Genomic DNA, 12,368 nt, shown 5'->3' on the forward strand with positions numbered 1-12,368 from the left:
AGGGAGAGGGAGAGAGAGATAGAAATATCAATGATGATAGTGAGTCACTGATTGGCTGCCTCCTACACACCCCCTGCTGGGGATAAGCCTGAAACCCAGGCATGTGACCCAACTGGGAATCAAACTGTGATCTCCTGGATCATAGGTCAATGCTTAACCGCTTAGCCACACTGGCTGGGCTTATGAGCAATTCTTACTTTTCTTCTTCCTGTATTTTCTAATTTTTTTTCATTGAACAGATATTACTATTGTAATTAGAAAATACAATTAAGTTATTTTCCTTTTAGGAAAAATGATAATATAAGCCTATTTTTACTGACATGGACAGATATCTACAACATATCATTGAGTAAAGAAGCCAAGTTACAACCACATATATGATCCCATTAATCTAAAACATATGTATGCATATTAAGAATCCTTAAACAATTCTAGTTGCATTACACTTTACATGGTATCTGTAAAACAATAAATGTGGTCATAAAAATATTTGATACAATAATTTGAACTAAGCTTTAAATGTCATCTTATCTCCCTTTATTGCACCTGTGCTTTAGGGCTTTCCTTGGTCGCTTTTCCCCACATACTTAGTGCTGGCTGTTCTATTTGTAGTTGCATGGTATAATGTATACAACAGGCATTAATCTTTTTCTGCCATAGACCCTTTTGGCCCTCTGGAATGTCACCCCCAGAAGAATGTTTTGAAATGCATTAAACAAAATGTAGAGAAATTGAGTAACAACATACTTTGAATATTGGAGCTAGAGTAATATGTGCTTCTTTGGTAAACCATTAAATAATCAGATCTAGCCCTAACCTGTGTTGCTCAGTGGTTAGAGCATCAGCCCACGGACTGAAGAGTCCCAGGTTCAATTCCGGCCAAGGGCATGTACCTCAGTGAGAGGTTGGTGAAAATAAAGATGGAGTGTTATCCTCATCCAAGGTCACAGAATCCCCAAATTCTCTTTTTATTTTTAACCCTCACCCGAGGATATTTTCTCCACTGCTTTTCGGGGGGGGGGGGGGAAGAAACATTGATGTGAGAGAGACACATCAATTGGTTGCCACCTGCACATGCCCTAACAGGGGCTGGGGATTGAGCCTGCAACTGAGGTATGTGCCCTTGGCTGGAATTGAACCTGAGACCCTTCAGTCTGCAGACTGATGCTCTCACTACTGAGCCAAACCAGCAAGGACTACATTAACTTTTTTTATAGGGTGATACAACTGAAAAAAGACTTTCAACCTTCCTTAACCACTTAAGTATTGACGACTTTAATCCTTCCCATATTCTTACAATTCTAGAAAAAAATTCACTAGAATTATTTACTCTGGAGTTAAAAAGGAACAAAAAGGCAAACTGTCACAACTGCAGACATTTGTCTATTTTTTTTTTGCCAAGTGTAATTCCAAAAACAGCTGAAAATATTAGAGCAAATTAGTACTTAAATATGGACTGATACCTTCTGTTGTTTACAAAAAACACAAAAACCAGAAGCACATGAAAATTTATATTTAAAAAATAAGTTAGTAAATATGTGTGGACAAATTTAAAATACAACTTATCAAAGTAATGTCAAAACTTGCCATGGCTGGTGTGGCTAAGTTGGTTCAGCATCATCCCGTGCATTGAAAGGTTGCCGGTTAGATTCCAGGTCAGGGCACAGGGCCAGGTTGTGGGTTCAATCCCTGTTTGGGGTGTATGCGGAAGGCCACCGATCGATGTTTCTCTCTGACATTGATGTTTCTCTCTCTCTCAAAATCAATAAAAGTGTATTTTAAAATAAAACAAAAACTTAAACACTACTAGAAGCCCCAAAAACCAAAAATACCCTAATATTTTAAAAAAACCCACTTACACACAGAAGTCAGATCATGCTTAAAAGTGCTCAATTCATATTTTAGTAGTGATGTGAAATGTTGCAAAGGAGATAGAAACAGAGAAATGTTTATATCTTAGAAGCAGCTTTGCTTTCTTTCAAATCTAAAAATAAAACCTTCAAACTGCCCTATTAATAAGTCTAGAAAATGGATGCCTTTTTTGAGGAAAGCTTTAACAAACACAGAAATAAAAATATCTTCTTGGTTAATAGGACCAAAGGATGTAAACAAACCAGATGTCAATCTTCATTTCTCTACAATTCCATTCTCCCTCAGGGCTCTGGTGGGGCTTCTGCTGTAAAGATGTTTCTATAGCAAGGAGACATACTGAATGAATGAAGGTGTGCATAGAGCAACATGGACCAGGCTCAAAAGGCAAGTACTGAGTGAAAAGAGTAAGTTGCAGAACGTTACATTCACAATACCACCCTGTAAATTTGCAAAAATACTTTTGAATGTTATGTATTGGTCATGTGTAACACAGCATAAAGCTTGCATGGAGTAGGGAGATTATCCCCATTACCTTTGGGGAGCAGGCTACCTTGGGGAGGCAGGGCAGCAAGTGCAACCACAGGCTGGGATTTCACTGGAGCTGTCACATTTGAGTTTTGTAAAAGGAGGCTGATGTAAATTGGACAAACTGTTAATATTTCAGAAGTCCAAGTGGAAAGCACCCGAGTAGCTACCACACGAGCAGAGTACAGAGGCCAGGGAGGACTGCAGGAAAGCAGGACTTCAAAGGCATGCACATGAAGAGGCAACGAGGAAGGCTCTCCTCCTTAGCCCAGGCTTGCAGGGATTACAGTGGGCCATCCACAGTGGCTTGTTAGGGTGAACCTGATCCTCGACAAGCCAGGAGCAAGCCTGCTTATGCACTGCTTCCTTCACAATAAAAGTCTTGGTAAAATAAAAAATAAAAAATTTAGAAAACCGAAAAACTAAGCAGTGAGTTTGGTACCACAGTTGACTCGCACACACCATGCAAGCTCCTGCCCTCCTGTCAGTACTGAGTATGAGAGAATAAAGTGTGTTGGAGAAGGGGAAGGCCTCTTTCAAGGGTCTTCCAGGGTCTCCTGGGGCAAAAGTAGAGGGAAGGAAGGTTCCATGAAGGGACCTGGAGTGGAAGCCCTCAGGGCCTGATGGATGGGTGGAGTATCAGCTCAGGGCAGACGGCCTCCAGAGCAGTGAGGGGTGGAAAGGGGACACGATGGATGGCCAGAGCACCTTGCATTACCTTCTGAGGCTCGGGAACATCTTCGAGTATGATGCAGCTTGGAGGAAAGCTGAGACTATTCAGCATAGCTGGTAAGGCTGTGTCTGATTTCCTACCAGCTCACTGCAAACAGAACCACTCCCAGTCCTGCAGCCTGACTTGCTCTGCCTTTCTCACTCACCTCCACACTCCAAACTCCTCAGACCCGACCAAACAGTTATCTCTTGCCCAAGCCTCCATGTATGCTGGTCTCTCCTCCATTCCTACTTTCTCCAGAACTAGCTAATGTCTTGGGGGTCACTTTTCAAAGAAGTCACTTCCTCCACTCCACCCCCATGTCCAGGTGGGACCCCTCAAGTTTATGTGCTCACTCCATGGCCAGTACTTCTCCATTGTGGCATTTAGCCCCTTGTAAAGCAGTGGCCTGTTTGCCTGTCTGGATATTCCTTTAGACCATTAAGTTTACTTAAGGTTAGAGACGGCCCCTAGCATCTAGGAGAGTAACTGACACCTAATATATGCTCGATTAGTATAGGCTAAATGAATACAGTGTTGTTATATAGAGTACAATAGTGAAAGAGAAACGAAGCAACAGCAATCTGGTCCAGCAGCCACGAAGACTCTTCAACCCTGAGCCCCAAAGAGCCACTGCAACTTAGAACAGTACCAAAATTAAAATGCTCCATTTTCTTCAAGATTCACAAACGAGAACTGGCTGAAGCTTCTCTTGCCAACAAAAGAGTCCTGCCTCACAGGTTCTGCTCACATTTGATGAAATGGAAGCTTCTGAACTTTTGTTTTCTAGGGCTGTTAAAAACTGTCACCCTAGACTAATTAATAGCTCTCTAATCTCTACAAATAGCCATGCAGTCATAAATTTGAATGCTTATCTCCTTATATATAGTCTTTTCTTTAAAATTGTACAATTAAAAGGCTACCCTTGGGGGGAGGGGAGGATGGGGACATCTGCAATACTGATAATAAAATAAATCTTTAGAAAAGATAAAAAAGGCTACCCTTGATTTAGCAATATCTATCTAAGTTTAAAATGCATATACCCTTGCCCTAGCTAGTTTTGCTCAGTGGTTAGAACATCGGTCCACAGACCGAAGGGTCCCAGGTTCAATCTCTCCCCCCCTTCCATTCTCTCTGAAAAGCAATGGAAAAAAATATCCTAAGGTGAGGATTTTACAAAAAGCATATACCCTTTGATCCAGCAAGTCCCATCTCTAGGAATTTCTCATACAGACACACACACACGGCTGGAAGCAAAATGGTATATGTAAAAGACTATTCATTACGGCATTAATGAAGTTAAAAACACTGGAAACATAAATATCCAACAATAGAAAACTACTTAAATAAATTATAGCCCATCCATATAATGGACCACTAACCCAACCCTTAAAAAGAATGATACGGGCATTGGACCAAGCACTGAAGGGTCCCAGGTTTGATCCCTGGGCCCAGTACGGGTGCATGTGGGAAGCGACCAATGGATGTGTCTCTCTCACATGGGTTGTTCTCTGTCTCTCTGTCTCTGTCTCTCTCTCTTTCTTCCTCTCTCCCTCTCTTCCACTCTCTCTAAAAATCAATGGAAAAAAATATCCCCGGGTGAGGATTAAAAAAAATAAGAATGATACAGGTCTATAGGAACTGATAAAGAGCAATCGCAAATGTGCATAGTATTTACAGTGTAAAAATACACAAACAAAATATGTACATAAACACATATATTATATATGTGTTTCCAATATGAGGTATCCAATTTCCTAGAGACAGAAAGTATAAGGGTGATTGTCAGGGGCTGGGAGAGGGAGGGAGAAACGGGGAGTAATGGTTTAATGGAGACAGTTTCACTTCTGAAAGATGAAAAGGATTCTGGAGATGCATAGTGGTGATGGCTGCACAACAATGAGAATGTACTTAAGGTCACTAAATTGTACACTTAAAATGTGTACAATTAAGTGTATAATGGTATACTGAAAATGTATAAAATGGTAAATTTGACATTATGTATTATACCATAATTTAAAAATTACACACACACACAGACTAAGAAGAAACTGGTAATGATGGCTGCCTCCAGGGAGAGAAATGGATATCTGGGGACAGGGTGGCAAGGAGATCTTTTATCATATAACCTTTAATACCTCGTTTTTCATTCTGTACTATATACCCAACTATCCAAAAATCATTTAAAAAAACACAGTCTTATACAAGAAGCCTTTTCCTTAGTCATTTATATTCCTTTTTGTTTTATTTTTTAAATATATCTTTATTGATTTTAGAGAGAGGAAAGGAGAGGGAGAGAGAGAGATAGAAACATCAATGATGAGAGAGTTATTGATTGGCTGCCTCCTGGGGATCGAGCCCGCAACCCAGGCATGTGCCCTGACTGGGAATTGAACCCCCGATCACCTGGATCCTAGGTTGACGCTCAACTGCTGAGCTACGCCCGGCTGGGCTATATCCCTTTTTAAATAAAAAATATTTTCAATCCAAATCAGGATTCCATTTCAGTTTTGTGGGTATTTATTAGATTTAAATGATGCAAGTTATAAAAAATTACACTTGTTCCCCCTAAGATTATATTCACCCAAAGCCTGTCTTTATATTTATCAGCCTTTACAGAAAAGCTTCAAAATCATCATAGAAGAAAATTACCATTTTTATCAGTATGTAACTTTTATTCTATCATAACAATCAAGCTGGCTGAATATAGAACTATTTAAACAGCAAAAAGCCCTCATCATAATTCAAGACAAAAATCAGTCTGCAATTACATGAGTTATAAAACAAACTATGCTTTATGTTGCAGTCTATCCTAAAGCTAAAACTTACATATTAGAATTAAACACACACACAAACACCGCCTCTGAATTCCTCCTATATTATCTAAAACCTACTTTTGTGAAGATCCACTATTTTCTTGAATCTTCCAGAATGAGCGCTGCAGCTATGCCACTGGCATCACAACTTCTGTAACCCTGCCCCCAGTCAAGAAGAAGGCAGCACTTGCAGGATCCAGTACCACCCCTGGCTCAAAGCAGGGGCTCAAATATTTGTTGGGTGAATGAATAAATGATTATCTGCTGACAGGCTTGCCACCAAGCCTCACAAAGAAAAAATTCAGAAAGAAAAAAGAGATGCCTTGTTTACTTGAAGTCAGCACATGATAAGGTGAAGACCATATCACTGGTTCACCAAATAGCTATGACACAACAGGCTAAGTGGGCTCTAGACCTCATCCTATTCTGAAGTTAATTACAAATACAGGTGTGTTTTTTTATTGATTTCAGAGAGAGAAAGGGAGAGAGAGAGAGAGAGAAACATCAATGATGAGAGAGAATCATCGATCAGCAGCCTCCTGCACGCTCCTACTGGGGACCCAGCCCGAAACCCAGGCGTGTGCCCTGACTGGGAATCAAACTGTGATTGCCCGGTCCATGGGTTGATGCTCAACCACTGAGCCATGCCAGCCAGACTACAGTTATTTTTTTTTAAAAAATATGTTTTTACTGATTTCAGAGAGGGAGTGAGAGAAAAACATCAATGATGAGAGAGAATCATCGATTGGCTGTCTCCCGCACACCGCCCCCTCCCCCACCAGGGACCGAGCCCATAACCCTGGGCATGTGCCCTGACTGGGAATCGAACCAGTGACCTTCTGGTGCACAGGACGATGCTCAACCAACAGAGCCACATCGGTCAGGGCTCAAGTGTTTTATGAAGAAAGAAAATATAGAAGGACCCAATAAAAATGGCCAGTGATCACTGAGGTTCAGCCCAAGGAGCACAAATTTAAATAATGGCTAGCCAATTCTGGGAGGGTAGGGGAAGTGGTACTTTCTCAGATTGTCATGGAAACTGGAATAGCCACTTAAGAAGGCAATGTGGTAGTACCTACCAGCAACTTCAAGTCTAAGCAGTTGTTCTTCAAAAAGACTGACACATGAGGAAGTTCAACCCACTAGTATCTTTAATAGGGAACCATTGGGAAAACCAATAGGGGGACAATGCTTGATAGTAAGTTAGTACCAGACCATGGTGCTTATTTAACAAAGATGAGACAGAGAGAAACGTATCACAGAGATAGATACTAAATATGTATAATACAGACCTCGTTTTGTTAAAAACACAAAAGGAGCATATTTGTATAGCCTGAGAAGATTTTGAAGGATGTATGCTAAGCTATTAATGTGGTTACTCTGGGTAGTGGACACAGATAGTAACAGAAAACTTTCACTTTTTTACTTGATATACTTTAAAATGCTTGAATTTTCTGTAATAATATGTATTATTTTTATAGTTTCTTAAAAAAGAAAACTAGTAAGATACAAGCACTCATCTACTAAAGACAGGTTCTGTCCTTTGAGTACATGTATTCCCTTCAACGTTCCTTGTTGCTCAAATGGCCATATCTTTCCCATTCATAAGTAATGAGAGATATTTTTAAAACATCTCCTTCCTTTCTATATTTTTTAGGAGAAATTGTAGAGAGTCACCACTGCCTGTTTTATAGAACCCATTTGTAATCTTAGAAAAAGACTTTATTGAAACCATAAACCACACCCTAGCTGGTTTTGCTCAGTGGTTAGAGCGTCCGCCCAAGGACTGAAGGGTCTCGGGCTCAAGTCTGGTCAAGGGCACATTCCTCAGTTGCAGGTTTGAGCCCTAGCCCGGTTGGGGCATGTGCAGGAGGCAACCAATCAATGTGTCTCTCACACTGATGTTTTTCTCTCTTTCTCTGTCTCCCCCCACTTCCACTCTCTCTAAAAAAAAAAAAAAAAAAAATCAATGGAAAAAACATCCTTGGGTGAGGATTAACAACAACAACAAAAACATAAACCACCTCCCTGGCCTACCATCTACCAGAAAAAACCCATTTATTGCCCATATTACATTTAGTCCACACAATTTCTGAGACAATGCACAAAGCGCCAGCCACACAACTCCCACCAGCATAAATACGCAGAGTACAAAGAATGTCCTGTCAGCAGGGCCCAGGGCACACCCCACAGCAAAGGGAAATGACGATTTGAGTCATAGGATCAGGAGTGAAACCAAATTTGGGACTTGGCGGCAGTGTGATGCTCTTCCCTTCCCTTCCACACCATCTATTCTCCTCTGCCCAAACACTGCCCATCACATAGTCTCTAAACAGGCCATGTACTATGGATGTCCAAACAGCTCTATACTGAGATGTCAGAAACCACTAGAGATACAACAAAGTGCTACTTGGGAGTCTCATCTGGAATCACAGTGGTAGCATATGTGTAAACTCACATTTTTTTCTTAAGAAATGGAAAAAAATCAATTAGAATGTTTTGCCTTACCACACGGAATGTTTGAAATCCAGGTGTCAAAACATCAAATGTGGAGTAGCCACTGATTTTTTAAAAGCTTGAGATATTGAGCCTGACAACTGAGAAATTAAGGAGCAACTCATTTTTACACACAACGGTAACAAAGTAGCCAAAAGTGTGGCTGACTGAGCACCTGAGTGTCAGACCTCCAACAGCTTGGAGCCCCAGCTTTTCAAAAGGCATACATTCTGCTCTAGAGTATCAAGAGCCAGACGTGTGTCTGTGTGTTCTCTTTAGTTCCCACAGAAGGAGTGCGGCAAGTACATGCCATTAGCCATGGACTCCACTGTTCTGTGACAGCTTTCAGAAGGCTATCCTTCCAGGGGACCACACAGCAGTTCCCATATCTGAAAATACATCACCACTGCTCACTAATGTTAACCAGGAAGTCATTTACCCAAAACCAAAGCAAACAAAGCACCATGCTGAAGACCACTGGGCAACAGCAGCAGCAGCAGGTGAAAAGCTCAGCCAAAGCGCTTTCAGCTCAGCTGACCTGCTTCAAGGTGAACTGAAGTTGCAGATCACCAGTTCCGGCTCTAATCTGACGCCCGCCCCCAGATCACGCTGTGGCTACCAAGTAATCCTACCCAAACTGACCTTTCAGGGCTCAGGGAAGTGACTTTTTTTTATTATATGGCACAGTTTGGCACAGTTATGTCTTTAGTCTTTGGGGTACTTTTATACTGTCCAAGAGTAGTATATCTTGTTTTTTTTTCCTTTTTTCTTTAAAAACAGATGGCCAAACCAGGACATATACTAAAAAAAAAAAAGGGAAGGTTACTTACCTGAGCCCTAACATTCCAGCTACCATGGAATCCTGTTGGAGCTGGTCTACAGAAGCAAGATGTATTCTGGGGAGTCACATGTCACATCAAAGCAGGAACTGGTGAGTCTGTATTTTTATGGAGCCTAAAACAAAGAAAATTGTAAGTTGAAAGCCCCCATTGTGCTGCACGACCTTTTTCCCAGGGCTATTTGGGACATTTTGAAGATAAACATATAGACAAAGTACTATGCTATTTCCCGGCTTACCTAGCTAGAAACAAAGGATAAACTGCAAATTACTGGCACATAACACACAGTGCTAAAATAAAGAAAAGATTCATGCATGTTAGAATCAACACTATCACAGGTCTTGTCACCTCTGAAGCACACTTAGACACTATAAAGCATATCGTTAGTGGTGATCTCTGGTAAGTATTTCTTGTACTATATCATACAGAAATACTCAGGGATAGAATGCATGTTCAAGAGAACATGCAACATTAATATCTCATCCCCAAAAGAACACATAAAATCCAGAGGCAAAGTCTCTCTTCTTTTTCAAGCTGAAGCTACAACAAGCTGCTGTAACGTCACATAAAGGGGCTTTAACCCTAAGAGAAAAAAGCAGTACCAACAGAAACCATGTATCCTGGGAGATTCAAAGCCATCCTCCAAAATACACAAGTCTGACTCAGAGCAATCACTTCTTAAAAGCCTCTCAGATCAGTAAATTGTAATGTTCGAACGTTCAACAAACTGAGTTATTAGTTTGACAGTTTTTCTTTTGCTTTTGAACACATGTTCAAAAAAGGACTTTTGTCATCAAACTTTTCATCATTAAGATAACTATCGTTCCCTGTTAAAACCTAAACTGGCCCATATTAGCTAATCTCTGATACCTCGCTGGCCCAAAAGTAGCATTTTCTTCTTTAGACTAAAAAAGCCTAGCATGTACAACTTAGAGACTATTCAAATAACGCAGAGGAAGGGCAACACCAACCAAGTCTTTTACCTATGGCTGGTCTGTAACTACCAGGACGGTACCTAAAATTATCTATTGAGGTGCAGTGAGGCCTTACAATTCCCTTAAGCAGTCGAGTCATAGAATGCTCTGAAATCCCCAAAGTCAAGGTAACAGTATTACTAGTTAGCTATATAATAAAAATCAAACTGGTATCTTGGCTGGGAGGCCCTGGAAAAGCCACAACTTCTCACAGCCACAAATGTTTTTTACTTATAAACTGAGGGAGCTGGACTAAGGTCCCTTCTAGCTCTGAAAGTTTAAGATCTTTAATTAATCCAAGATTTCATGGGGGAAATAAAAGAGCCAGCAAATGAGAGAAGTTAGGTGAAAACCCAATAAATCAGTGATTTGCAGGTCCATATATATAACACCCCCAGCTCTTAGGCAAGAAGACAAGTGACCGCTTCCTCAGGCTTGCTCCTGAGAGTCCAGACTTCTGCAGTAACAGCAAAACAGCTATAGTGAGAATACATCCATATGCCAGCAGACCCAACACAAACGTGCCTTGAAAAAGCTATAAAGGCCAAGGCTTTATTCTCTAACAGAATGGCCACTTCACCCTTTGAGTGGGGATGCCCTACCCATCCCCAAATTCTCATTTCCACTCAGGTCCCCTACACACCATCAGAGTGGTGGAACCAAGTTTTTAAGCAATGGCATGCAAATCAAGTTTTCATAGGTAAAGGTTTCTTGCAAGAAAAAGGCAGAAGAGAACAAGCAAAGGCAGAGGAGCCCAATCTTCGTGTAAGTGAACCCAAATAAGAGGAACGCATTTATATCTGTCCTATCCAAAACAAGGTAGAAGCACAGTGGTGACAATGGCAGTTTGCCTGAACAGGGCTGGTACAGAAGCATTGAGGACAAGGTCCTTCTGTTGAAGTGGCAATAATGCTCTACCCAAGAAAAAAATGTTGTGTCCCTCAGCCACAGGAGACTGGTCTCATGTCGCCATAACAGAGGGCAGTGAATACAAGCAAGTGTTCTGCCTAAGTGTCTGGAACTCGTCCTCAGTCTAGGACTGTTCTTTACCCCTGTGCATTTAAAACACTAGTTACTACAAACATCAAACTAAAACATCAAACATTTTCTGTGATTCTCCCCTCCTCACAGATACTCAGGCAGCCTGCCAACAAACTGCTCTTAGCCAATTAAAAGATTTCCACTGATATTCACCTTTATAAAAGATTACTGGTTCCAGGACACATCATTTATCATGCAAATAGTTCCAGGCAGGTACATTAGTGGTGGAAACTGGCCTTGAGACAGGAACTAACAATTTTACCTCTGCTCTTTATTGTAAGTTAAAGAAGTGAGATTCTCATTCCGTATCTATGTGGGAGAAGGAGTATTTGGGTGGGGGAAACATCATACTGCAGTCATCTAGCTAGTTTTTTGTCAAACTCCACAGCTTGCTTCCCCATCCCACTAGATTCAGCCTGGCAGGCAAGGCAAACAATGACTCTGGCTGGGAATTGCAAATAGAATGCAAAAACTGTATTCTAACCCCACCAATACACAGAACAGCACAAAAGTCGGAGCAGGGTTTGACTGCATCATGCTCTGTCAGGTGAAACAAAGTACTCTAGGTTTAAAGCATTCCAGGCAAATTTGTAACAACAAGAAATAGGACAGTGTGATAAGCCAGTATGAGCAAGAAAGCCTTAGGTTTCTTCAAGCTGTCAGGACATGCTGACTTCAGATGCCACCAGGAATTTTGCACAGAAACTATATTCTGGAAGCTGCCTGTGCTGTTTAAGGGCTGGGGTATAACAAACAGCTAGCTGGAGGGCATCTGAGGAAGCAAACACATTGCCAACAATGGCAAAACAAAGCAGAGCCCCTGTCCTGTCACATCTCAAGTTCAGAAGTGCATACCTTCGAATCTTTGTCAAGTGAGGCTTGTGTGTCTGTGCGTGTGGACAGGATGTACCTCAGTGATCAGCCACCTAGCTGACGTGCCACAAATGGGTGCTCTGTGGCGACTTACTTAAGCAACTGTACTTCTACTAGATTGATTGTGCCCTTTAAGGTTCTGACAAGTGTAAGTAAGAAAATAAAAAGAAGTGTTTCCTAGGCTTCCTGACTGGGATTTGAAGTAGAAGTCTGAAAAAAA

At 41.2% G+C, this 12,368-nt stretch overlaps 1 protein-coding gene across 1 annotated transcript in view; it reads right to left on the minus strand.

Moving 5' to 3' along the window:
- The window catches only part of MECP2 (methyl-CpG binding protein 2), a 65,337-nt gene that overhangs the window by 51,193 nt on the left and 1,776 nt on the right, over window positions 1-12,368 (minus strand). The window contains exon 2 of the mRNA XM_087813413.1: window positions 9,252-9,375. Within this exon, the coding sequence (XP_087669539.1) occupies window positions 9,252-9,277 (26 nt within the window). The 5' untranslated portion in view covers window positions 9,278-9,375. The remainder of the gene's footprint in view (window positions 1-9,251; window positions 9,376-12,368) is intronic.

Source organism: Miniopterus natalensis, chromosome X (genome assembly GCF_054644295.1).
Source record: "Miniopterus natalensis isolate mMinNat1 chromosome X, mMinNat1.hap1, whole genome shotgun sequence".
NCBI lineage: Eukaryota > Metazoa > Chordata > Mammalia > Chiroptera > Miniopteridae > Miniopterus > Miniopterus natalensis.